General features: G+C 49.2%; 2 protein-coding genes across 3 annotated transcripts in view; one reads left to right on the forward strand and one right to left on the reverse strand.

Annotated features, from left to right (window-relative positions):
• Positions 1–1,536: 1,536 nt before the first annotated feature.
• Positions 1,537–7,723, reverse strand: elovl6l (ELOVL family member 6, elongation of long chain fatty acids like). Its single transcript, XM_072391460.1, has 4 exons — positions 7,608–7,723; positions 2,999–3,130; positions 2,493–2,644; positions 1,537–1,997 (listed from the first exon to the last, which is right to left on the reverse strand). Exons 1-4 carry the CDS (start codon positions 7,709–7,711, stop codon positions 1,537–1,539), a joined length of 849 nt encoding a protein of 282 aa, XP_072247561.1. The 5' UTR covers positions 7,712–7,723.
• Positions 7,724–23,684: 15,961 nt separating this feature from the next.
• The window catches only part of psda (pleckstrin and Sec7 domain containing a), a 51,142-nt gene continuing 46,902 nt past the window's right edge, over positions 23,685–27,924 (forward strand). For both annotated transcript variants that reach the window (XM_072390443.1, XM_072390444.1), the window contains exon 1: positions 23,685–26,245. In XM_072390443.1, coding sequence (XP_072246544.1) covers positions 23,849–26,245 — 2,397 coding nt within the window. In that variant the 5' untranslated portion in view covers positions 23,685–23,848. The remainder of the gene's footprint in view (positions 26,246–27,924) is intronic.

Genomic DNA, 27,924 nt, shown 5'->3' on the forward strand with positions numbered 1-27,924 from the left:
AAAACAGGCTTTGTGAATAAAGACCATTTGAGTTTCATTTGAGTTTAGAATCTAAAGTAATCGACTGTTTGCCCCGTTGCTGCCTGGAAGCTGCAGGAGGATGAGTGTCCATATGAGACCGAAGTATGTGAACCTTTTACAGCAAATCAGCCGCCATTACTCTGTAATCCAGGGATGTTAAACTCCGGTCCTGGAGGGCCGCTGTCCTGCAGGTTTTAGATGCTTCAACGCACTTGATTCAGATTAAATGGATCTCTTCTAAAGATTGTTAGGTTCTGCAGCAGCGCCGGGTTCTGCAGCAGCCTGCTAATGATGCATTGATCTGATTCAGCTGCATTGAAGCAGGAAACATCTAAAACCTCCAGGACCGGAGTTTCACATCCCTGCTGTAATCCGTCTCCTCCTGTTCTGGCAGTTTCAGTGTTTCCCCCTCGCTGAAAACCTGATGTTCAGGCTCAGCCGTGGCTTTGGTTCGATCTCAATTAAAGTCTGTGGAACCGGGTTCTGCAGCAGCAGCGCCGGGTTCTGCTGCAGCGGCGCCGGGTTCTGCTGCAGCGGCGCCGGGTTCTGCAGCAGCAGCGCCGGGTTCTGCTGCAGCGGCGCCGGGTTCTGCAGCAGCAGCGCCGGGTTCTGCTGCAGCGGCGCCGGGTTCTGCTGCAGCGGCGCCGGGTTCTCCTGTGGCGCTGGGTTCTCCAAGCGGAGAACAAAGTATGAAGCAGTAACAAGATCTCACAGCTTTTATGTTCAGATCCGTTTGATAAAAATTTCAAACTTCAGGATTTAAATCAGCCTGAAAAAAGAAAAAACTCAACATCAACTACAAATGTATAAATAACTTTATTAGAGTTTCACAGAATAAATAAAACAGAATTCAGCGTTTTCACTCAGCAGAAACAAACCTGTTCAGCTTCATACAAACGGGAGAAACCAAAAGACGCTCCGGCAGCCAATCAGGCGCCATCATACGTCGCTACAGTCAGCGGGTCAAAGGTCATAAATAACTGTTAACGTGCAAATCAGCTCAACAGATAAAGCTTCATAGAAATGAGCCGAACGGCAGCCTTTAAACTGATCAAACCGTCTGAACTGAAGCTTCTCAGGCGAAGACTTAGGATTTTATTTAATAAAAAGAGCTGAAGGAAAATCTGACGTCACACCGGAACAGAGACTGAAGATGTGGCTCCAGTTTCTGCTGCAGCAGGAGCCTCCGGTTCAACCGGTTTAACCAGTTTAACCAGCTGGGCTGCAGGTAAAAGCTGGAGTAAAGTTCAGGATAAAACCGAACCGTTTGGTCATCTGGACCTGAGGAAGGACCAGAACTTTCCTGACTTCTACATCTGCAGGAGTCTGACCTTTGACCCATCTGCTGCTATAACAAACCTTTCACTCATTAGTTTAATCATCGGCTTTCATCCCTTTCAGTGTGAACAGCTTCAGTTTTGGATCTGATGAGGAAGAAAGTCGGAGCATCGAGCCTCAGAGTGAGGAAACTGTTGGATTCTTTTTGGCAGAAGAGGTCAAACCTCCCTGCCGGCTCTACTGGGTCTTGGTGCTCTTGGTGCTCGTGGCGGTCGTGGCGCTCTTGGCGGTCGTGGCGTCGCGGCGCAGGTAGGTCCGGTAGAAGAAGTTGGAGAACAGCAGCAGGTAGCTGAGGTACATGAGCGTGGCCCAGGTGATGTTGTCCAGGCGGGACGGGCAGTCGCCCTGCTGCATCCAGCGGTACACCAGGGCGCTCACCGCCACGCCCATGACCATCTGCAGGATCTGCGCGCTGGTGATGAGCACGGCCAGGGGGCGGGGCACGCGCAGCCTGGCGGCCCGCGCCGCGTAGTAGCTGTACATGAGCGCGTGCACGCCGTAGTTCATGGTCATGAACCAGCCGCCGCCGGCCACCATGTCCTTGTAGGAGTACCAGGAGTAGAGCAGCACGGTGATGTGGTGGTACCAGTGCAGGAAGAGGAGCTTCTGCTTCCGCAGCACGATGAACGCCGTGTCGCCTGCACAAACACACCGTTAGTGATGATGTCAGAGCCCAGAACCAGCCGCCACACCCCAGCCGGGTCATCATTACATCATTTAAGCCGTTTCCAACCGTTCAAAGAGAACTTTTACATTTCAAAAGTCTTCTTCCAGGTCCAGACGGAAGCTGAAACTCACAGGAGACATTAAACGCCTCATTTGATCAAACTCTTAATCAATCAGTCTGAATCAATCTGATCTGAGAACCAAAAGAGCAATTTGCCGTTTCTAAATATTATCCAACCATTTAATCCTTTACTTTCAGCCATTTATACATATTAGTTAACCTTTAATCCACCAATCAGCCGTGGTTCTGTGAACACGGACAGAACCGTCTGTTGGACTTTGACCAAACTTCCAGAGAAGGTTTGTCACAGAAACCTGAACCTGAGGTCCGTTTTATTGGGCCGGACCGGTGGAATATTTGATCTCAGGATTCGGGCCAAACCAGCAGAACCAACCGTGAAACTGACCGAGTTCTGGAGCTTTGCTGAGCACGAAGGCGTAGGCCCAGAACTTGCTGACGGGTCCGTTGTAGAAACTTTGGTCGCAGATGGAGCGCCTGAAGCCGCTGGAGCTCAGGATGTGGGACATGTAGGAACCGGTCCGAACCGCTCCGATGATGCTGCAAAAGCACAAGAGACACATGAAGCCTGAGGGACTCAGGCCCGCTGGACCTGTGGCCCACAGAACCAGCTGCACTTTAAGATGAAGCACAACACAAAGAACCTCCTTCCTGAGGAGGTTTAGATCAGAAATCTGCAGAGCCGCAGCTTCCTGTTTCATCATCTGGGCCGGATTCTGCTGAACACTGGCAGCAGGCTGGAGTTTTTACTCCTGATATCTGCTGCTGATCTGCGTCTCTGACACCTTAAACTGGGAGAACTGGGAAGGCTGAAGCTTTTCTGAGCTCTGAAAGGAAGGAACTGCAGTTTGTGTCTAAAACCTGAAGTAGATGCTGTGTTTAAAGGAAAGTTACCTGAACAGGGCGAGGCTGAGCGACCACAGGATGAGCGGCAGCCGCAGGTTCATTTTGGGTCGCGGCTTCATGTAGTGCTGACCTCCGAACACCAGGGCGGCGTACAGGCCGCAGAACACAAAGGACTTACTCCTGCGGGAGATAAAAAACACGTCAGCCACACCTGTCACAGGTACCAGAGCGTACCCGGGCCCATCATTTATCACACACCTGTCACAGGTACCAGAGCGTACCCGGGCCCATCATTTATCACAGGTACCAGAGCGTACCCAGGCCCATCATTTATAACACACCTGTCACAGGTACCAGAGCGTACCCGGGCCCATCATTTATCACAGGTACCAGAGCGTACCCAGGCCCATCATTTATCACAGGTACCAGAGCGTACCCGGGCCCATCATTTATCACACACCTGTCACAGGTACCAGAGCGTACCCGGGCCCATCATTTATCACACACCTGTCACAGGTACCAGAGCGTACCCGGGCCCATCATTTATCACACACCTGTCACAGGTACCAGAGCGTACCCAGGCCCATCATTTATCACACACCTGTCACAGGTACCAGAGCGTACCCAGGCCCATCATTTATCACACACCTGTCACAGGTACCAGAGCGTACCCGGGCCCATCATTTATCACAGGTACCAGAGCGTACCCGGGCCCATCATTTATCACACACCTGTCACAGGTACCAGAGCGTACCCGGGCCCATCATTTATCACACACCTGTCACAGGTACCAGAGCGTACCCGGGCCCATCATTTATCACACACCTGTCACAGGTACCAGAGCGTACCCAGGCCCATCATTTATCACACACCTGTCACAGGTACCAGAGCGTACCCGGGCCCATCATTTATAACACACACCTGTCACAGGTACCAGAGCGTACCCGGGCCCATCATTTATCACAGGTACCAGAGCGTACCCAGGCCCATCATTTATCACAGGTACCAGAGCGTACCCGGGCCCATCATTTATCACAGGTACCAGAGCGTACCCAGGCCCATCATTTATCACAGGTACCAGAGCGTACCCGGGCCCATCATTTATCACAGGTACCAGAGCGTACCCGGGCCCATCATTTATCACAGGTACCAGAGCGTACCCGGGCCCATCATTTATCACACACCTGTCACAGGTACCAGAGCGTACCCGGGCCCATCATTTATCACAGGTACCAGAGCGTACCCGGGCCCATCATTTATCACACACCTGTCACAGGTACCAGAGCGTACCCGGGCCCATCATTTATCACAGGTACCAGAGCGTACCCAGGCCCATCATTTATCACACACCTGTCACAGGTACCAGAGCGTACCCGGGCCCATCATTTATCACACACCTGTCACAGGTACCAGAGCGTACCCGGGCCCATCATTTATCACAGGTACCAGAGCGTACCCGGGCCCATCATTTATCACACACACCTGTCACAGGTACCAGAGCGTACCCGGGCCCATCATTTATCACAGGTACCAGAGCGTACCCAGGCCCATCATTTATCACAGGTACCAGAGCGTATCCGGGCCCATCATTTATCACACACCTGTCACAGGTACCAGAGCGTACCCAGGCCCATCATTTATCACACACCTGTCACAGGTACCAGAGCGTACCCAGGCCCATCATTTATCACACACCTGTCACAGGTACCAGAGCGTACCCGGGCCCATCATTTATCACACACACCTGTCACAGGTACCAGAGCGTACCCGGGCCCATCATTTATCACAGGTACCAGAGCGTACCCGGGCCCATCATTTATCACAGGTACCAGAGCGTACCCGGGCCCATCATTTATCACACACCTGTCACAGGTACCAGAGCGTACCCAGGCCCATCATTTATCACACACCTGTCACAGGTACCAGAGCGTACCCGGGCCCATCATTTATCACAGGTACCAGAGCGTACCCGGGCCCATCATTTATCACACACACCTGTCACAGGTACCAGAGCGTACCCGGGCCCATCATTTATCACAGGTACCAGAGCATACCCGGGCCCATCATTTATCACAGGTACCAGAGCGTACCCGGGCCCATCATTTATCACACACCTGTCACAGGTACCAGAGCGTACCCGGGCCCATCATTTATCACACACCTGTCACAGGTACCAGAGCGTACCCAGGCCCATCATTTATCACACACCTGTCACAGGTACCAGAGCGTACCCAGGCCCATCATTTATCACACACCTGTCACAGGTACCAGAGCGTACCCGGGCCCATCATTTATCACACACCTGTCACAGGTACCAGAGCGTACCCGGCCCCATCATTTATCACACACCTGTCACAGGTACCAGAGCGTACCCGGGCCCATCATTTATCACAGGTACCAGAGCGTACCCGGGCCCATCATTTATCACAGGTACCAGAGCGTACCCAGGCCCATCATTTATCACACACCTGTCACAGGTACCAGAGCGTACCCAGGCCCATCATTTATCACAGGTACCAGAGCGTACCCGGGCCCATCATTTATCACACACCTGTCACAGGTACCAGAGCGTACCCGGGCCCATCATTTATCACACACCTGTCACAGGTACCAGAGCGTACCCGGCCCCATCATTTATCACACACCTGTCACAGGTACCAGAGCGTACCCGGCCCCATCATTTATCACACACCTGTCACAGGTACCAGAGCGTACCCGGGCCCATCATTTATCACAGGTACCAGAGCGTACCCGGGCCCATCATTTATCACAGGTACCAGAGCGTACCCGGGCCCATCATTTATCACAGGTACCAGAGCGTACCCGGGCCCATCATTTATCACACACCTGTCACAGGTACCAGAGCGTACCCGGGCCCATCATTTATCACACACCTGTCACAGGTACCAGAGCGTACCCGGGCCCATCATTTATCACAGGTACCAGAGCGTACCCGGGCCCATCATTTATCACAGGTACCAGAGCGTACCCGGGCCCATCATTTATCACAGGTACCAGAGCGTACCCGGGCCCATCATTTATCACAGGTACCAGAGCGTACCCGGGCCCATCATTTATCACAGGTACCAGAGCGTACCCGGGCCCATCATTTATCACAGGTACCAGAGCGTACCCGGGCCCATCATTTATCACACACCTGTCACAGGTACCAGAGCGTACCCGGCCCCATCATTTATCACAGGTACCAGAGCGTACCCGGCCCCATCATTTATCACAGGTACCAGAGCGTACCCGGGCCCATCATTTATCACACACCTGTCACAGGTACCAGAGCGTACCCGGGCCCATCATTTATCACAGGTACCAGAGCGTACCCAGGCCCATCATTTATCACACACCTGTCACAGGTACCAGAGCGTACCCGGCCCATCATTTATCACACACCTGTCACAGGTACCAGAGCGTACCCGGCCCCATCATTTATCACAGGTACCAGAGCGTACCCGGGCCCATCATTTATCACACACCTGTCACAGGTACCAGAGCGTACCCGGGCCCATCATTTATCACAGGTACCAGAGCGTACCCAGGCCCATCATTTATCACACACCTGTCACAGGTACCAGAGCGTACCCGGCCCCATCATTTATCACAGGTACCAGAGCGTACCCGGCCCCATCATTTATCACAGGTACCAGAGCGTACCCGGGCCCATCATTTATCACACACCTGTCACAGGTACCAGAGCGTACCCGGCCCCATCATTTATCACAGGTACCAGAGCGTACCCGGGCCCATCATTTATCACACACCTGTCACAGGTACCAGAGCGTACCCGGGCCCATCATTTATCACAGGTACCAGAGCGTACCCAGGCCCATCATTTATCACACACCTGTCACAGGTACCAGAGCGTACCCGGCCCCATCATTTATCACAGGTACCAGAGCGTACACGGCCCCATCATTTATCACAGGTACCAGAGCGTACCCGGGCCCATCATTTATCACAGGTACCAGAGCGTACCCGGCCCCATCATTTATCACAGGTACCAGAGCGTACCCAGGCCCATCATTTATCACACACCTGTCACAGGTACCTAAAAGGAAACATCTTCATCCTTCTAAAGATCAGCACCTGTTGATCAGCTGACTCACAGTTCACAGCATACCTGAGTGATGACGCTACATGTGACATCACAGGTTCCTGATCAGTCACGTTAGGGTTCGACACACCCACCCTCCAGAGGGGGGGTGTCTGGGAGGGACCGGACCGACCGGATCCGAGGTAAACCCACACCGCAGCTGTGACGTCACTGTGCCGGCCACACCTGTGGAATGTTGTGCTGGTCTCTGACTCTTTTCCGTCACACGGTTTGATTTTCCAAGTCTCCCTTTATAAATCATCACATTTGAACTTTTCTCACGGGTTTGATCTCATCCATCAGTAAAACTGATCGATCTGATCACTTCTCTGAATGATTGGCATCAGCTCCTCTGTTCGGCTGTAACAGCGGACAACAAATGACTCTTCAAATCAAACAGATCGATCGGATAAGATATCAGCAGATCAGCGCTGATCAGTTTCTGTATGAAACCACTGATTTTAGAGAAAAACCAGCGGTTTGTGGGAAACTTCCTGTAAAGGAGTCCGATTCGTGCAGAAATCGGTTCGGATATCTTAAAGAGCAGCTCACCAGTTCTCCTGCATCCAGCGGATCGCTCCGCGCTCGTCGAACCGCCGCTCGAAGCTGTATTCGGACAGCTGCAGGTACAGGTCCGTCTCATTCATCTGCAGCATCTTCACCGACACCAAACAGGGTCAAACCAGAGGAAAACAGTGAGTTCGGCGCGTCTCCAGCTGCAGTGTGTCCGCGCGCCGGTTCCGTCCTAATTAAAGGCTGTTAGGGCGGGGGGCGGGGCCTCCAGGGGACACCTGTCCCTGGGGGGCGGGGCCTCCAGGGGACACCTGTCCCTGGTTCACTCATCACAGCAGGGAGTGAGAGGAAATGTTCTGAGAGCAGTGGAACTGGTCACCGCACCTTCTCAACGTTACAATAGCGCTAAAGTATCTGAAAGAAAGCGTCAAATGTCTGTGAAAAAAGATCAATGAAGAAGAATGATTGGAATTTACTGAGAGATCGAACTTTTAAATCTATTTTCTGCTTTTATTAAACCGTTAAATCAGGAAGTTACAGAGTTGCAGAGCAAATGTCTGAAGGGCTGATAAGCCTCAGCAGCTCTTATAAACTCTGATGTAATCAGGTAAAAGTGCAGATCAGGTGAACCAGAGTCCAGCTGCCAGGTGCGAACATCAGTGAGCAGCGATCAGCTGATGGACTGCAGCTCTGACAGGATGAATGGAATAAGATCAATAAGATCAATAAAGGAGGGAAATAGTTTCACAGCATTGTTACCTGTTTATTTCTCTGTCCTCCTGTGTTCATGCTCTCCTCTTTGGGTTTGAATTCTTTCCATAAAGTGCTGAACTGTGTCTGTATGAGATGTTCTGGCCCGGCTCGGTTCATTAATAACCCAATAACCAGCAGCAGCACCATACTTTGGGGCTATATGTGAGCCACATATGAACTCCTCACTGTTCAGCTCAGCAGCAGCAGCCAGAAGAGAACCTGGCAGCAGCTGAAAGGAAAGAACATGTTTCAGAGGAGCCTGAAGAAGTGTGTTGAGCTGTGAATATGTTGCACTGCAGCTACCAGAAAAAGACGGAGGCCTCTGCCTCTGGTGGGGGTTATAATTCTTTACATAAGTAAATGAAGTTCAGAAAACAGTTCAGTTTTATTTAAAAAGCACCAACAAATATCTCACGGTCCAGTTAATTCAGAACCAATTAAAATAGCCGCCTTCCGAAGGAAACCAACAGATCCCCGTCCTGAGCTGCAGGAGGCGACTGTGGAGAGAAAAAACTCCTTTTAACAGGAAGAAACCTCCATCAGAACCAGAACCAGGAAGGAACCTCCATCAGAACCAGAACCAGGAAGAAACCTCCATCAGAACCAGAACCAGGAAGGAACCTCCATCAGAACCAGAACCAGGAAGAAACCTCCATCAGAACCAGAACCAGGAAGGGTCCATCTGCCTGGACCAGCTGGGGCTGAGAGGACAGGAAAGAGGGGACAACAAGCAGCGTAACACCAGGCCAGAGACACCTGCTGAGAGAGAGAAACACAAGTTAATGACAGCAATGATGTCATCTGTACATGGAGGGAGGAGAGGTGCATCATGGGAGCTCCCCCAGCAGGCTGGGCCTATAGCAGCAGAACTATGGGATGTTTCAGGCTCACCTGAGCCATCCCTAACTATAAGCTTTATCAGAAAGGAAAGTTTCAGCCTGATCTTAAAGGTAGAGAGGGTGTCTGCTTCCTGAAGCCAAACTGGCAGCTGGTTCCACAGAGAGGGGCCTGATAACTGAAGGCTCTGCCTCCCATTCTGCTTTTAGGAGCCTGATAACTGAAGGCTCTGCCTCCCATTCTGCTTTTAGGGGCCTGATAACTGAAGGCTCTGCCTCCCATTCTGCTTTTAGGGGCCTGATAACTGAAGGCTCTGCCTCCCATTCTGCTTTTAGGGGCCTGATAACTGAAGGCTCTGCCTCCCATTCTGCTTTTAGGGGCCTGATAACTGAAGGCTCTGCCTCCCATTCTGCTTTTAGGGGCCTGATAACTGAAGGCTCTGCCTCCCATTCTGCTTTTAGGGGCCTGATAACTGAAGGCTCTGCCTCCCATTCTGCTTTTAGGGGCCTGATAACTGAAGGCTCTGCCTCCCATTCTGCTTTTAGGGGCCTGATAACTGAAGGCTCTGCCTCCCATTCTGCCTTTAGGGGCCTGATAACTGAAGGCTCTGCCTCCCATTCTGCTTTTAGGGGCCTGATAACTGAAGGCTCTGCCTCCCATTCTGCTTTTAGGGGCCTGATAACTGAAGGCTCTGCCTCCCATTCTGCTTTTAGGGGCCTGATAACTGAAGGCTCTGCCTCCCATTCTGCTTTTAGGGGCCTGATAACTGAAGGCTCTGCCTCCCATTCTGCTTTTAGGGGCCTGATAACTGAAGGCTCTGCCTCCCATTCTGCTTTTAGGGGCCTGATAACTGAAGGCTCTGCCTCCCATTCTGCTTTTAGGGGCCTGATAACTGAAGGCTCTGCCTCCCATTCTGCTTTTAGGGGCCTGATAACTGAAGGCTCTGCCTCCCATTCTGCTTTTAGGGGCCTGATAACTGAAGGCTCTGCCTCCCATTCTGCTTTTAGGGGCCTGATAACTGAAGGCTCTGCCTCCCATTCTGCTTTTAGGGGCCTGATAACTGAAGGCTCTGCCTCCCATTCTACTTTTAGGGGCCTGATAACTGAAGGCTCTGCCTCCCATTCTGCTTTTAGGGGCCTGATAACTGAAGGCTCTGCCTCCCATTCTGCTTTTAGGGGCCTGATAACTGAAGGCTCTGCCTCCCATTCTGCCTTTAGGGGCCTGATAACTGAAGGCTCTGCCTCCCATTCTGCTTTTAGGGGCCTGATAACTGAAGGCTCTGCCTCCCATTCTGCTTTTAGGGGCCTGATAACTGAAGGCTCTGCCTCCCATTCTGCTTTTAGGGGCCTGATAACTGAAGGCTCTGCCTCCCATTCTGCTTTTAGAAACTCTGGGAACCACAAGGAAACCTGCAGCCTGAGAGCAAAGTGCTCTGTTGGGGAAATATCCAACTGTGAGATCTTTAAGATGTGATGGAGCTCGGTCATTAAGAGCTTTATATGTGAGGAGAAGAACCTTAAATTCTATTCTGAATCTAACAGAGAACCAATGAAGAGAAGCTAAAACTGGAGAAACATGATCTCTGCTGTTAGATCTCATCAGAACTCTGGCTGCAGGGTTTTGGATCAGCTGGAGGCTTTTCAGAGAATCTGTGGGACAGAACAATAATAAGGAATTACAGTAGTTCAGTCCTGAAGGAACAGATGCATGGAGCAGTTTCTCTGCTCTGAGACAGGATGGTCCTGATTTATTATGAAGGTGAAAGAAGGCAGAAACCTGTTTTATATGTGAGTTAAAGGACAGAAAGAAGGCAGAAACCAGTTTTATATGAGAGTCAAAGGTGTGTTCCTGAAGGCAGCACGTGCTCCTGACTTTACAGCAACCCATGCTGCCTTCAGGGACACACCTTTTCCAGGAATGTTCGAACTTTTCACCAAGACATGTAAAACCACATTCTGCAAACATTACATGACTGAGGAAGGCTTTTAATGTTAGAAAAACGGGATGTAATTTTAGTTTTAATCACACATCTGACTCTAAACATGTGTTCAATTTTAAATTACAACTTAACTCTTTGAAATATTAATTTTCCTTGTAAAATATTGACTTCATCTCATTCAGTACCAGCAGAGTTTTTAAAGAAAAACGGATATTCTGCTGTAAAAAAAACGCAAATATGAGCTTCAGACCATTTTTTCCAGCGTGCGTGTCTTTTTCTGACGTCTCCTTACGTCTTTGTTACGTCACATAAATTATGCGGAAGTTGAAGTCGCCGTGGAGAACGTAAACTAATGTCAAGCAACCGCCTGAAAAATCAAGCAAAGAACCGCAGAAGCGAAAGAAAAGGAGGCGGAAGCTGCGGACCAGACAGCGGGCACCACGGTCACTCGCGTCCGGCTGCACCCTCACTGCTGCCCGCCGTATCGCGCAGTTTTCCCAGCCCGCCGCCGCCGTTACTACTTCTCCGGTTACATCTGCCCTCTGTGACCGTCGGTCCGCCCGTCACCGACACCGACAAATGGACCAACCGGGTGAGTCAGAGTCTTCGCCGGTGCTGCTGTGGTGTTTCACGGGTCGCTAAAAGCTGCAGAACCCGCTGCATCCCATACCCTCCTGGAGGTGAGTGGACAGTATGTGAAACTCCTTTGAAAAATTGTGAAATTTCTGTATTTTTTGTTGTTAACTAAATGATTCACGTGCCAGAGCAGAACCGGAAGTCTGTGCTGGTGTAAAACAATCTCCCCAGTAAATCGGCATATACATGATTCATGTAAACAGCAGCTTCTTTCAGTAAAATTTCCACTTTTACTGCCCCTCATGTTCTCAAAATTATGGTCCACCCTGCTGAGCGGAGCCTCCAGCAACGCGAGTCTCTTACAAAAGTCGACGATTTAGTCAAAAAATGTCTGAATGGTCGATTATTTATGTACCGAATCAACAATGAAGCCTTGTTACTTGAAGGAGTGTTGAACAACAGACGAAGCGATGCTAACTAATGACTTTCCCCTGAGGGAGTTTGAGAAAAGCCTGGATTCTGAAAGGAGATCAGGCGCCGGGGCGAACAGCGGGTATCTGAGCTCCTGAAGCGACAGAAACGGCTGTTTTCGACAGAAATACCCAGCCAAAGACTGGGGTCAAATGTAGCTGAGCACGTTTATGTTTATGAGTGAAATATTTCGGCTCCATCAGTCTGGAGCAGGACCGGGATCAGAATCAGGGATGTGGAAGGTCGAGCGACCTCTAAAATGAAACGTCAGATGTGTTTATCATCGACCCCAGAAGCACGAGGCTGATTACGGGCAGAAAATAATTTCATCCTTCAGCTCACTGCTTCTGATCAGCTGTGGAACTGTTTCAGCTTTTCTCATCATCTCCATAATGACGGTTTTTATTTTAACATCAGTGGATGAAGCCAGTCCAGCTGATCATTAACTTTCTGATCATCGATATCTCTGATGAGTCCCTGATCATCTGAGCTTATTGATCATCTGATTTTAAAAGAAACATTCATTCATTTTAGGAGGACAGAAAAAAGCTCATTTTCAGCTGTTTGTTGTTATTTTTTTGTACTTTTTTTGTGATTATTTTGTGATTATTTTGTCTTTTTGCTTTTTCTTGTGGTCATTTTTCTTCTCTTTTTGCTTATTTTTTCACTCTTTATGAGTTTCTTTTGTCTGTTTGTGGTTTGTTTCTTATTTCCTTTTGTTGCGGGTGTTTTTTTTCTGTTAGATTTGATTCTTTTTGCTGCTCTTTTGACTGTTTTTTCTTATTTTTTTGCTCTTTATGAGTTTTTTTGTCTGTTTGTGGTTTGTTTCTTATTTCTTTTTCTCGCGGGTGTCTTTTTCTGTTAGATTTGATTCTTTTTGCGGCTCTTTTGACTGTTTTTTCTTATTTTTTCACTCTTTATGAGTTTTTTTTGTCTGTTTGTGGTTTGTTTCTTATTTCCTTTTCTCGCGGGTGTTTTTTTTCTGTTAGATTAGATTCTTTTTGCTGCTCTTTTGACTGTTTTTTCTTATTTTTTTGCTCTTTATGAGTTTCTTTTGTCTGTTTGTGGTTTGTTTCTTATTTCCTTTTCTCGCGGGTGTTTTTTTTCTGTTAGATTAGATTCTTTTTGCTGCTCTTTTGACTGTTTTTTCTTATTTTTTTCACTCTTTATGAGTTTCTTTTGTCTGTTTGTGGTTTGTTTCTTATTTCCTTTTGTTGCGGGTGTTTTTTTTCTGTTAGATTTGATTCTTTTTGCTGCTCTTTTGACTGTTTTTTCTTATTTTTTTGCTCTTTATGAGTTTTTTTGTCTGTTTGTGGTTTGTTTCTTATTTCTTTTTCTCGCGGGTGTCTTTTTCTGTTAGATTTGGGTCTTTTTGCGGCTCTTTTGACTGTTTTTGCTCATTTTGTTTCTCTCTGTGGCTCTTTTGACTGTTTTTTCTTTTTTTTTTTGCTCTTTATGAGTTTCTTTTGTCTGTTTGTGGTTTGTTTCTTATTTCTTTTTCTCGCGGATGTTTTTTTTCTGTTAGATTTGATTCTTTTTGCGGCTCTTTTGACTGTTTTTTCTTATTTTTTCACTCTTTATGAGTTTTTTTTGTCTGTTTGTGGTTTGTTTCTTATTTCTTTTTCTCGCGGGTGTCTTTTTCTTTTAGATTTGGGTCTTTTTGCGGCTCTTTTGACTGTTTTTGCTCATTTCGTTTCTCTCTCTGGCTGTTTTGACACCAGACTGTGACACTAAACGGTCTCGTATCGGTCGGTGATGTTGTGTTCGGTTGCCAGTTGCAGAAATCTGCCAGTTGTTGCTGGTTTTCTGTGCTCTGGCATCCCGTCCGACCGGTCAGAGCACTGAAGGACAGGAAACTTTATTTTCTGGGTGTTTCAGCTGTAATTTGAGGATGTTTAAAGACGTTGGTGGCAGCAGAAGTTATATTTGTATGAAGAAAAGAGGTCCTAAATGAACCAGACGGGGGTATAAGTTCCGGGTCTTTCGTGGACCTGAAGGACGCTCAGACTGCGGTCGGCGGCGTATTTATGGAGCGACTTTTTTCCCTTTATGGACTGAAGAAGACTCTCTTCACCCGGTAAGAAGACATTTCTGCTTCATTATGAACTCTGATGAAGATGAAGTCTGTTTTCTGAGCTCAGTCACATCCTGCTTCCTTCATTTACAGCTTCACTGAGAAACTTCCTCTCATCGCTGGACAAATGCCGCCTCCTGAGCAGGTAACTGAACTCATGACTTCTGCACAAACACAGCAGCAGTGTGATGGATAACTGTCGGACTGCTTAAAGATAACTGTTAATCTGAGTTTAAGGGCACAGATCTGCTCGGACAGGAAGGAAAAGCAGGATTATGATGAAATCTGATGTTTCTGCTCTGCTTCTGAGGTTCAGAATCTGGATTTTTACAGTTTCAGGTTTAAAGTGTGTTTATGGCCTCTTAGTTTCTTCAGAACTGAAGTTTTAAAGGATAAACGTGCGGCTCTGAGCGTATTTAAAGGTGGTTCAGGCTGATTCTGCCTGCCGAGTGTCTTCCTTTCAGTAGCAGGATGAAAGGCCTCTGATGTTCTTCCATGTTGTCGAGCATCTGTACCACAACCTTCTGTTGTGGCTGCAGATTTATCATAAGGAAGCTTGTGAATGGAATAACTCAGTTAAATCCTGTTATTTTGGTGGTGTTTCCTCCTTCAGGGACCTGCTGTAGCTGCCTGTGCTGAACAGCAGGCAGTCTGATCACTTTAAACAACACTTTCTTACAGTTTTAATGAAGGAAAGTACAAATTCTAGCATTTTATGTGTCAGAACCTCTTCTGGCGCTCACCTGGAGTCTGTACTGCGAAGCAGCTTCACCTTCAGCTCTGATTCTCAGCATCATGAAGCTGGTTCGCTTTGTGTCGTCATGGCAACCGATGCCGGATACGTTTCTGTCTGGATTTCCGTCCCAGTTGCTCTTCTTCTGACTCTCTGCTGTTCAGCTGTCAGACCCGGGCTGAGCCATCAGCTGATTGCTGGGTTTTGTGCAGAAGAAGCATCACATGTTTGTTTAAAAGGTTAAAAAGTGGCGATGCTGCCCAGCCAATCCTCCTGTTTGGTGGCGTTTTAACTGGAATGATGTTGATTTAGTTCTGTTGTTCTTTTTAATGAAAGGCTGTTTTACTGAAGTGAAACTGTGGAGCTCAGGGCCTGAAGAGGCGAGTCCGAGTTAACAAAGAAAGCCTCGTGTGTTGACCCTGTGTCTCTGAGGGGCGGTTCTGGTTCTGGTTCTGGTTCTGTTGAGCACATTCAGTACATCCAACCTCAGCTGAACAACAACACATTTCCCTGAGTCAGTATTTATAAAATAGTCCATAAAACAGAGACTAAGAACAGAAGTGGCTAACCGGCCAATCATAACGCAGTACAGTGTGATGTCATTGATCGGCTCTGATGCTGTGTTTCATCACGTCTGCCAGGCTCCTGATTGGCTGGAGGAGACACCACCTGACCGGCCTGGGAGGAGGGGGCGGGACATCAGCTGATTGATCAGAATCCGATGAGGAGGAGGAGCTGAGCAGAGAGTAAATCCACGGCGAGCCGGCTGTGCTGCAGACAACAAGTGTTCAAGAGGAAGAGGAGGGCGAGGAAGGAGAGAGCAGGTTACCGCGGCGACGGGGACACACAGGTGAGGTTAGAGCTGCGGGTGTGTTTCATAAGTGTGTGTGAGAGTGTGTGTGAGTGGGCAGATCAGATTGAGTGTTGCATTATGGGAGGAGGAGGGGGGGGGTGTCAGGGAATCCTATTAGCTGAGTCCAGGAAAAGTAGGGCTAACTGTGTGCTTATCAGTGTTTATCTGTCCGTGCACGTGCACGTGCACACGCACACAGTCTGACAGGATATCAGGACTATTTCAGTGTCAGTTTTCAGGTTTTATCTGAAAACTTTGAGCTTCCTCTGAGATAAAAGTAAAGATCTGGACCTTGAGTTAAACCACAGAAGAAGAAGATCGATAATTTACCAGCCGTCGTCACGGTGATGGATTATCCGACAGGAACAGTTCATTGGTTCAGTGGAACTGTGGGTGAAAGTAGTGAAAACATATAGCGTATAAACGTGGTGAAGGTCACATGACGCACCTGCTGACAGGTGAAGGTCACATGACACACGTTCCTCCTGCTGACGGCGGGACTAAAGAACAGCAGATTTCAGATTTCTCTGGACACAGTGTGCACGTGCACGTGCATGTGCATGTGCACGTGCACACTGTGTGACAGTAAGAACTCTGGGCATGTTGGCGGGAGTTAAACGAAACATCGCAGCAGATCGTTCTCATCGAGGAGTTTCAGTAACCGAGAAGGAAGATGTGAACCCACCGATCGGCTGAAGGAAGGTGCGAACCCACCGATCGGCTGAAGGTGCGAACCCACCGATCGGCTGAAGGTGCGAACCCACCGATCGGCTGAAGGAAGATGTGAACCCACCGATCGGCTGAAGGAAGGTGCGAACCCACCGATCGGCTGAAGGTGCGAACCCACCGATCAGCTGAAGGTGCGAACCCACCGATCGGCTGAAGGTGCGAACCCACCGATCGGCTGAAGGTGCGAACCCACCGATCGGCTGAAGGTGCGAACCCACCGATCGGCTGAAGGTGCGAACCCACCGATCGGCTGAAGGAAGATGTGAACCCACCGATCGGCTGAAGGAAGGTGCGAACCCACCGATCGGCTGAAGGTGCGAACCCACCGATCAGCTGAAGGTGCGAACCCACCGATCGGCTGAAGGTGCGAACCCACCGATCGGCTGAAGGTGCGAACCCACCGATCGGCTGAAGGTGCGAACCCACCGATCGGCTGAAGGTGTGAACCGGCTCGGTTGCATCATTCTGTCAGTTGGTTGTAAACTGAGCTCAGAGTTCGGCGCCGGATAAAACGACCCGAGCTGCTCTGCGTTTCCAGGCGGGACCGAAGCATCGAGCAGAGGGTTAAAACAGAAATGATGCTCAGCTGATGAGGATGATGATGTGATCTGGTTCTGGTTGACAGTTTCTAACCAGCGGGAATGAAACGTGGATCAGAACCACGCGCTGCTGCTGCTGCTGCTGCTGCTGCTGTTGGTTTTGGAGTTCCTCAGCTGTGTTCAGGCCCAGATGGGGCCGAGTCATGGGCCGGGGTCATGGGCCGGGTCATGGGCCGGGTCATGGGCCGGGTCATGGGCCGAGTCATGGGCCGAGTCATGGGCCGGGTCATGGGCCGAGTCATGGGGCCGGGTCATGGGGCCGGGTCATGGGCCGAGTCATGGGCCGGGTCATGGGCCGAGTCATGGGGCCGGGTCATGGGCCGAGTCATGGGCCGGGTCATGGGCCGGGTCATGGGCCGGGTCATGGGCCGGGTCATGGGCCGAGTCATGGGCCGAGTCATGGGGCCGGGTCATGGGCCGAGTCATGGGCCGGGTCATGGGCCGAGTCATGGGGCCGGGTCATGGGGCCGGGTCATGGGCCGAGTCATGGGCCGGGTCATGGGCCGAGTCATGGGGCCGGGTCATGGGCCGAGTCATGGGCCGGGTCATGGGCCGGGTCATGGGGCCGGGTCATGGGCCGGGTCATGGGCCGAGTCATGGGGCCGGGTCATGGGCCGAGTCATGGGGCCGGGTCATGGGGCCGGGTCATGGGCCGAGTCATGGGCCGGGTCATGGGCCGAGTCATGGGGCCGGGTCATGGGGCCGGGTCATGGGGCCGGGTCATGGGGCCGGGTCATGGGCCGAGTCATGGGGCCGGGTCATGGGGCCGGGTCATGGGCCGAGTCATGGGCCGGGTCAGTCACCCAGCAGATTTTCCTACATTTCCCAGAATCCCTTGCAGACTCCGCTCAGACTGATGGTTCCAGCAGCTGTTCCGGCGGCTGCTGTGAGGTCCTCCTTTCCTCAGCGTTTTTAACCTTTTTGTTTAATAGAAACAGCAGATGACCCGACAGGAAGTGACTGGGGGGGGGGGGGGGGGGTTCAGCTCAGATCCCAAACAGAAATGAGCTGATCCAGAAACCCTCTCTGTGTTCGAGCTCAGGCTGGAAACTTTGCAGGCTTCATGTTTCCTTTCAGACATTTTATTTTGTTCTCTGCGAACAGAACAAAATGTTTTAATCAGGTGGTTCTGACTGAAATAAAGAAATAAAGTCTCCTTCCTGTGCTCCTCCTTGTCCTCCTCCTCCACCTTCTCTTTCTCCTTTGCCTCCTCCTCCTTTGCTTCCTCCTCCACCTTCTCCTCCTCCACCTTCTCCTTCTCCTCCTCCTCAGATGAAAAACTGATGTTTTAATGCTTCTAAATGCAACCCAGTAACAATACTCATATAATGAATTATAAAAAATTTGACATATTTTAGCTTTAATAACAACTTGAGAGCCTCATTAGTTTGATTAATAACTTAATTATACAATAATATTAAAAACATACCAGAAGTAAAGCTGTGCATCAGGGTGTAATACCACTGATCACCACCAGGCTTCCCAAAGCAGCTCCAACAGACTTCAAACTTCATCGATTTCTTCCCTAAAATAGAGTCTCAGTAAATGTTTTCCACTCATCAGATTCACACCTTCTTATGGTTGTTGGTCATTCTGCAAATGATCAATCATTTGATGCATTTCAGGCCTCAAAAGTGCACATTTTTAAAGACCAGCAGCCTCTGGTCGTGATGCTGTTCTGTATAAAACAGATTTTCCATCCCAGTTTGTCTCTGCTGAATGGAAATGCTCATTATGTTTTGTATGAACTGGGCTGAATGTTTAAGTTGATGCCACATAGGAACATTTCTCTATACAGCATCATGGTGATGTAACGCTGAGCTGCAGGCTCTGATTTAACTGATGAAATCATCTTTTAACACCACTGTTCTAAATGACCCGCAGACTTTCTTCCACTGAACACAGCCACAGTTTGTCAGATACGTCGCTACATATCAGGCTGGCTTCCTTTTTGAAGGAAGTTGGTAACAATGAGGAGATAAATGGATGGAAGTGAAACTTGTTGCTGAAATGTGGACCAGAGGGTAAATCAAAAAGTCACCTTGAAGATGAGGATCTATAATTAAATGTTTCAGGCTGGTGACAACAGGTGCTGCAGCTCTGCTCCGTTGTTTTCTGGGACTAGAGGTATGATTGCCACCTTCCATGTGGGAGACCTGGGTTCAAATCCCCTGCATGAAAGGTTTTACCTCCAGTAGGGTCCTTATGCAAGACCCCCTTACTCTACCTGTAAGTCGCTTTACGATAAAAGCGTCTGAGCGTCGTATTCATGTCTACCAAACATAAGCAATGAATTATGCACCGGGGTCACAGCAGGAGGTTCACCTCAGTCTTCATGTTAAACTTAACTGGTTTCTGAAGTGGAACTCTGAGCAGGGTCATGAGTCACATCACCAAGTGTACGACCCTCCCGGGTGTACGACCCTCCAAGGTGTACGACCCTCCCGGGTGTACGACCCTCCCGGGTGTACGACCCGCTCAGGTGTACGACCCTCCCAAGTGTACGACCCACCCGGGTGTACGACCCTCCCAGGTGTACGACCCTCCCAGGTGTACGACCCTCCCGGGTGTACGACCCGCTCCGGTGTACGACCCTCCCAAGTGTACGACCCACCCAGGTGTACGACCCGCTCAGGTGTACGACCCACCCAGGTGTACGACCCTCCCGGGTGTACGACCCACCCGGGTGTACGACCCGCTCAGGTGTACGACCCTCCCAGGTGTACGACCCTCCCAGGTGTACGACCCGCTCAGGTGTACGACCCACCCAGGTGTACGACCCTCCCGGGTGTACGACCCACCCAGGTGTACGACCCGCTCAGGTGTACGACCCTCCCAGGTGTACGACCCTCCCGGGTGTACGACCCTCCCGGGTGTACGACCCTCCCGGGTGTACGACCCGCTCAGGTGTACGACCCTCCCAGGTGTACGACCCTCCCAGGTGTACGACCCGCTCAGGTGTACGACCCACCCAGGTGTACGACCCTCCCGGGTGTACGACCCACCCAGGTGTACGACCCGCTCAGGTGTACGACCCTCCCAGGTGTACGACCCTCCCGGGTGTACGACCCTCCCGGGTGTACGACCCTCCCAAGTGTACGACCCTCCCAGGTGTACGACCCTCCCGGGTGTACGACCCTCCCAGGTGTACGACCCTCCCAGGTGTACGACCCTCCCGGGTGTTCGACCCGCTCAGGTGTACGAACCACCCGGGTGTACGACCCTCCCAAGTGTACGACCCGCTCAGGTGTACGACCCTCCCGGGTGTACGACCCTCCCGGGTGTACGACCCTCCCGGGTGTACGACCCACCCGGGTGTACGACCCGCTCAGGTGTACGACCCTCCCGGGTGTTCGACCCGCTCAGGTGTACGACCCACCCAGGTGTACGAACCACCCGGGTGTACGACCCTCCCGGGTGTACGACCCTCCAAGGTGTACGACCCTCCCAGGTGTACGACCCTCCAAGGTGTACGACCCTCCCGGGTGTACGACCCTCCCGGGTGTACGACCCGCTCAGGTGTACGACCCTCCCGGGTGTACGACCCTCCCGGGTGTACGACCCTCCCGGGTGTACGACCCTCCAAGGTGTACGACCCTCCCAGGTGTACGACCCTCCAAGGTGTACGACCCTCCCGGGTGTACGACCCTCCCGGGTGTACGACCCTCCCGGGTGTACGACCCTCCCGGGTGTACGACCCTCCCGGGTGTACGACCCTGCTCCTATAGTCGTACGACATTCTGATACACAAACTTTCTTTTGTGTTCTTTATTATTAATGAATCGTCTCGCTGGGTAAAGCATTGACGGCAGTTTTTCACATGAATGTTTCATAGTTACATGTTGGGACTTACAACCTCAGTTCATCTTCAGTCTGAGCCGTCGGATCAGAACTCCACAACAATCGTGTGCATTGTGTGCTGCTGCTGCTACATTTCCTGCAGCCTCTTGTGTTTTCATGTGACCCCCGTGTCCACGTGATCCAAACTGCTGACTTCCAACAACAAACAGCATAAAACGTGTTTCTCTTCCTGCAGATTTACTGTAATATGTGGAACAAACAGACAGAAATGTGAAACCACAGCCAGTCTCTATCAGCCAGAGCACAGTAAGTGGAGCATGATCTGTGTAAAACTCGGCCATGTCTCTACTCAGAAAGTCCACTGGGAGAAACAGGAAATGAGGCCATTTTAACTGTAAGGCGTGAGAAGCCATCAGAGGACTCGTTTGGTTGCTGTAACTTCGTCACCTGAACAGCCTCCAGACTGCGATCTATTTATAGACTAATCAAACCACTTGGTCCCTGCTGCTCCTGCCGCCGTGTTGGATGATGGCCAAGGACATGAATGAGCATGTAATTACTCCCTCATTCACCCAATCAGAGGGCAGAACACAGGCAGCCTGAAAGGCTGAACACCTGAGCAACAAATTGTTATTCTCAGCTAATTCCAGAAAGCCAAACAGAGCTTTGGTCCATTTCAGCCTGGTGCTGGTTCTGGCTGGTTCTAGACGTTGGATCGTCTCAACCAATTTAATTTAAAGAGTTTGTTATACCGTTTCATAGCTGTGTAAAACCTCCAAAAGAACCCGTAATACCTCATTAATGAGCACCAAAACCCTCTATAAACTGATGTAAAACCTCCAAAAGAACCCATAGTACCCCATTAATGAGCACCAAAACCCTATAAACTGATGTAAAACCTCCAAAAGAACCCGTAGTACCTCATTAATGAGCACCAAAACCCTATAAACTGATGTAAATCCCCCAAAAGAACCCGTAGTACCTCATTAATGAGCACCAAAACCCTATAAACTGATGTAAAACCTCCAAAAGAACCCGTAGTACCCCATTAATGAGCACCAAAACCCTATAAACTGATGTAAAACCTCCAAAAGAACCCGTAGTACCTCATTAATGAGCACCAAAACCCTATAAACTGATGTGAAACCTCCAAAAGAACCCGTAGTACCTCATTAATGAGCACCAAAACCCTATAAACTGATGTAAAACCTCCAAAAGAACCCGTAGTACCCCATTAATGAGCACCAAAACCCTATAAACTGATGTAAAACCTCCAAAAGAACCCGTAGTACCTCATTAATGAGCACCAAAACCCTATAAACTGATGTAAATCCCCCAAAAGAACCCGTAGTACCTCATTAATGAGCACTAAAACCCTATAAACTGATGTAAAACCTCCAAAAGAACCCGTAGTACCCCATTAATGAGCACCAAAACCCTATAAACTGATGTGAAACCTCCAAAAGAACCCGTAGTACCCCATTAATGAGCACCAAAACCCTATAAACGGATGTAAAACCTCCAAAAGAACCCGTAGTACCCCATTAATGAGCACCAAAACCCTATAAACTGATGTAAAACCTCCAAAAGAACCCATAGTACCTCATTAATGAGCACCAAAACCCTATAAACTGATGTAAATCCCCCAAAAGAACCCGTAGTACCTCATTAATGAGCACCAAAACCCTATAAACTGATGTAAAACCTCCAAAAGAACCCATAGTACCTCATTAATGAGCACCAAAACCCTATAAACTGATGTAAAACCTCCAAAAGAACCCGTAGTACCTCATTAATGAGCACCAAAACCCTATAAACTGATGTAAAACCTCCAAAAGAACCCGTAGTACCTCATTAATGAGCACCAAAACCCTATAAACTGATGTAAAACCTCCAAAAGAACCCGTAGTACCCCATTAATGAGCACCAAAACCCTATAAACTGATGTAAAACCTCCTCTGACCGTACAGTTTCTGGGGCGCCTTTTACATTTTGTGTGTTTTCTCCTTCCCAAACGTGTGTTTTGATCATGATATGATGAAGTCCAACACAGTTGCACTTTGTTGTTTTCAATCTGTCCAACTTTGACACTGATTCTTTCCCATTGTCCCATGACTTCGACTCTTTTTTATTAAAGAACCCTTATTTACTGAGCCGTTTCCCCTCCGTTTCCTTGCTCTAACTCTACAGATGGGGAGGTCTATAGTCTCTCAGCTGCCTCTTTCCTCTCTTGAATAAGATATGAGGGGTCTTTGGTTTCTGATCCAGTTAGTCTGAGCGCACTCGTTGACCTACATGGAGGATTCGCAGAGCTCTGCTGAAGTGTAAAAGGTCAAACGAGACCATCAGCCTGAAGGGTTTTGGTTAGTAGGGTAGAAAACCTCCTTTAGTCACACTTCAGCACATAAAAATAATGTTTCATCTGAACTCTTATCGTTAGCTACTGGAGACATCTAAGGCCATTTTCGTGTGAATCTTAGGAGCAGTTCTACATCTGCCCTGAAGGATTAACAACTCAAGAAATGTGGTTTAAATTCATTTTAGTGGTCTTTCACGCAACCTAAACCGGTTTGTTTGGGGATGTTTGTGAATGAGCTGGTGTGTGAGAAGAGAGGAAGATATAAATGACTTTACTGTGGTCATATTTCAGTCTGTTTCCACCTGCTTTTGAAAGATTTCCATTAAAGAGTGTATTGTAAGGTCTTGAAGAAAGTTAAGCTGAGATTGACTGGGATGTCTTCTTCTGCAGGTTCTAAGTCTGGATGAAGGATGGAGCTGGTCGTCCATTCCTGCCTCTGACCCTCACTGAAGACTCCAGATGTGCACTGTTTTTGGTACCAGGATGCCGAGGGACCCTTTGCGCACATAGCAAGGATCCACAGAAACAGATCTATCAGGTCATTTAGGAGGCAGACATGTCTCAGGCAGGTAAATTTCTCCACCTCTATGTGGAGGTGAGATCTGTTTCTGAGGAAGATGACAAGTTGTTGGGTCGAAGCGAAGATGGGACCAGTCGCCTGACGCTGCAGTGCCCAGATGTCCTTTCGCACTCTCAGAGGAGCTCCGCCTGCTCCAGTCCAGATCTTTCCCCCGTCATTCAGAATCAAACGGGCAGGGGGAACCACAGCTTCCCACTCTCAAATTCAGCTTCCAGGCACTCCGTCAGCTTCCAGCTCCGAAACCCTGACACTACGGGGTCTCCCACCCAGTTCCAAAAACAGGATGCATCGTATGACAGTTTCGGTCAGTTACTTGAAGTCCTTGCACCCAAAACATCCAATTCAGGCCATCATCACGACTCCTTTGGACACACCTGTTCCCATGACATGGATCCATGCCAGAGAAGTGCGCTTATCTCCCCAACATCTGCATCCTGTTGTAGGCTGACGGTACCCTCCACCCCCAACACCAAACGTAGGTTGCACAAGGTCCCAGGGGGGGTGGATGAGGAGGGGAAGACGTCTGTGGTTTCCTTTGGGTACATAGAGAAAGCTAGTGTTCACAGCATGGCGAGACGTTGTAACTCCGTGTCCATTAATGAGCCAGGAAATCCCCTCCCGGGTTATCTCCAAAAAAGGATGAGCGATCCAGTGTGGTACAATGATCCGCCATCGCAGGGAGACGCATTCCACAGTCACCCCTACCCATCTCAGAATGAGTCCCACCGGGGCTTGCCGCACTTCCCAAAGGCTACCGTGGATGGAGTTGCTAGAGATGCCACCTCCAGGGCCCTACAGGAGTTTGGATCACCAGAACTCAGGCGCAGATTTGTGGGACACAGTCCAGATAACTACAGTCCAACCCTGCCACGGCACTATCAGTCTCCTCGCTGCCGCTCTTTGGGAGGGTCACCTGTCCTGTCCCGTAGTTCCCTCACCCTGCCATCCAGTAACCAACTCCTGGATCTGGACCGGAGAGTCTGCCATAGCTCATTGAATGGATTACCCAGAAGCCCTGCCTCTGACCACTTGTGTGCCCAAAGTGGTCACTCATCAGTGGCTCCGACCTCAACACCTGGCTCCCATGCCCCAAGCCAAAGCCAGCAGAGGCCATGGGTGGGAGTGGAAAGCCCCAGGCTGTCCAGCAAGTTTCACCCACCTTTACCTGCGGGGAGGCCCACAGATATCCAGCATGAGATTCCAACAAGCATGTTCCCCTCTTCCAGGACGAACTACCAAACTGGGAACTTTCACCACAGTGTTAATCGTAGTGAAAAAGTCACCAACGTCAGTCGCAATGCCACAGACAGTATGCACTGCATTGCTAATGATAACCTGAACAATAAGCTTTTCTATAGACCGTCCCGCTGTAGTAGCAGAGCCAGTGAGGTAGACAGCTCTGTCAGCGACAGGACAAGCGTCTCCCCATCCTCAAATCCTGAATTTGATTGTTTATCTGCTAAAACACTGGATCATTTGTTAGCCTCACCAGTTAACTTACAGACTTCCTCTCCGACTCCCTCTCAAGATGAGTCACTAAGGTCTGAGAGTCCCAGGACTGGAGAACTATTTCCAAAAGAATCCCAACCATTCGCCACTCCTCATTGGAAGAACTTCATCGATCCTTTGCAGGTGGACAACCAGAACAGCAGGAAAACAGAGCAACCTATGCCTCGGACTAAACCAGGAAGCATTTCTCCTTTACTGTCCCAAAGAGGCATCTCTACACCAGCATCTCCTGCCTTGTCACCACAGTTGCATCGTGCATTTGTCCCTCAATCACCGGTACTTTACCAAAAACCTAAACAGTGCTCCTCACCGACCAAAGACAGGTCTACTTTGCATCGCTACCAGCCACCGCAGTACACTGGAGACCATAAATCACCAGGCATGGAACGCTGGCAGTATAATCACATCTTTGAAAGGTCACCCAGAGCCAGCCCTGAGGTCACCAGGGCACACCTGCCCGGTCAACCTGCTGAAGGTGTGCCTGTGAGCTGGACATCCAGGCAGCATGAGTGGAAGGAGGCGAGACTGGGCCACGATGGAGGGGAACCCTGCCAAGAAAATGACAACCAGTCAGCCTCCAGAACTCATATCCAGAGAAAAGAGGAATATAGTAAGATGGGCGGAGGACACAAAGCAATCCAGACACAGTTGGTGCAGGAGTACCAGAGGCTGGTTCTGGGCATGTCCAAGGATCCGAGGGAGACCCAGGATCCCAGTGGGGCCACTGGGACGTCCTCCCAGAGCTCCAGTGGGGTGACGGGCAGCCTGGGGGACAGTTTGCAGCTGGACAGAAATGGCAGTTCGTCCCCTGAAACCTTGAGTCAGTCGAGCCACGACACGGCAGACGGTGGCTCTGGGATGCAGGTTTGCTGGACATAATGAGAGTCTGGTTGTATGAGAATGCATTTGTCTTTGTGTGGAGAGGAGATTGTGTTTGTTTTGAATCTTTAAGTCCGTAGTTATAATCACTTTGTACAGAGCTGAGCAGTAAATCCTCAAATTATGTTAGAATATAATGTAACATAAACACTGATTATAATGAATCTGTAAGAGAAAGACAGTTTCATCCCAGCCTTCTGTTACTTCCTGTTTCTTGTTCTCAGTGTGTTTTCATGCTTTAGTTATGGAAGGAATATATCATTCTCTAAGATAAACAGCTTAGCTTTGTCACTTTAGGACAAATAAAGCTGTTCATCATTTACGTATCACAAGGCCCAAAAAGCTCTTATGGCTAAAACTCCTCAGGTATGTGTTTGAGTTTCAACTCTAAACATTTTAAACATCATATCAAAACACAACTTTACCTACAGAAACACAGGATATTTGTATGTAGTTTCTGAAGCATTAAGAGCACCTAAAGCAGTGTCCTCAAGGTGCACCTGTCCACCGGCATGTTTTCCACAGGTGCTCCAACACATCTGATTCGACCGAGGTCACCTTTAGGCCAGGGTTGGGGAACACTCTCCTAAAGGTCCTTCTTTTTGTTAACCTACAACCAATTTAATGAACTGCAGCGACTAATGCTCCTTACAAAACCCCTAAAATGACCTGAAGAAGAACCAAAGTCATAGAGTCCTACTTCTGGATGTTTTATGGCGCAGAGTTACCCCTAAAGCATCCAAAATGACCCCAGGAACCTCTACAGAGTCCATAGAACTGATCATTTAACCTCTTAAATGTGTCAAATAACCTATATGACGAGTCTTTAAATTGTCCGAATGCATTCTGTTAAGAGACGGTAGACTGATTGTTTTTTTCTAAGGCAGCGAAGACCTCGAATGTTATTAAAAACTCAGATGATAAAAATATATATTTTAAATGATTTTATTTTCATCAGAAGTCCTTGGTTCTTAAACACAAAGACATTTCAACCTGTGAGATAAAACAGATTCATTGGGTTCTTTTCTGGACCTCCACCAACAGGAATTATCCACCTGTAATGAGTTTTCCATCAGTACTCCTCTGGGTGTCGTTTGGCCCCCAACATTTGTCCAAAAAGAACGAACCCAATATGATAAAGATGGTAGAATCTAACTCCTGGATGTTTACTGACTCCAGGCTGCTTTCAAGGTCTCCTTCTACTTTATGAAAGACCACAGGAAGCCTCCTCAGTGAAGATCTTTTAATCTCGGACCCAAACAGAGCCTCAGATTTGCTGTAGAGCCTATAGAATCTTCTCATTTAACATTTCCACCTCTGGAACGTCTTAAATCTCCTACAAAGAACCCCTTTAGGGTCTTAAATTTCTCTCTTTACAACCTTTAAAGTGAACCCTCCAAATGCAACGTGGACCTGTTATTGATGAACCTAAACGTCTTTTTACAACTTAAAGTAAAGGACTCAGTCGTCATCATTTTAACTCAGTTCTGCTGCTTTAGCTGCAGTTTTTCCCTTTTTTCCTAATTACTGATTAAAACTAGTCAATGAGGTCCGTGAACAATACATTTTATTATTGTAGTGGTATAATGACTGTGTACATTTATAGAGTCGGTTACGGTCATAAATCTCATGACCTGACCTCCATGAATCGCTTACTGCAAAAT

This window comes from Leuresthes tenuis, unplaced genomic scaffold (genome assembly GCF_036924035.1).
Source record: "Leuresthes tenuis unplaced genomic scaffold, fLeuTen1.0.hap1 SCAF_8, whole genome shotgun sequence".
Taxonomy (NCBI): Eukaryota; Metazoa; Chordata; class Actinopteri; order Atheriniformes; family Atherinopsidae; genus Leuresthes; species Leuresthes tenuis.

Bases quoted from the DNA above. Each gene is read 5' to 3' on its own strand.
- elovl6l (XM_072391460.1), bottom strand. From the start codon at position 7,711: ATGCTGCAGATGAATGAGACGGACCTGTACCTGCAGCTGTCCGAATAC. The intron at 2,645-2,998 runs GTAACTTTCCTT...GTGCTTTTGCAG, and splicing joins CTCAGCCTCGCCCTGTTCAG to CATCATCGGAGCGGTTCGGA. The intron at 1,998-2,492 runs GTCAGTTTCACG...GTGTTTGTGCAG, and splicing joins CAGCAAAGCTCCAGAACTCG to GCGACACGGCGTTCATCGTG.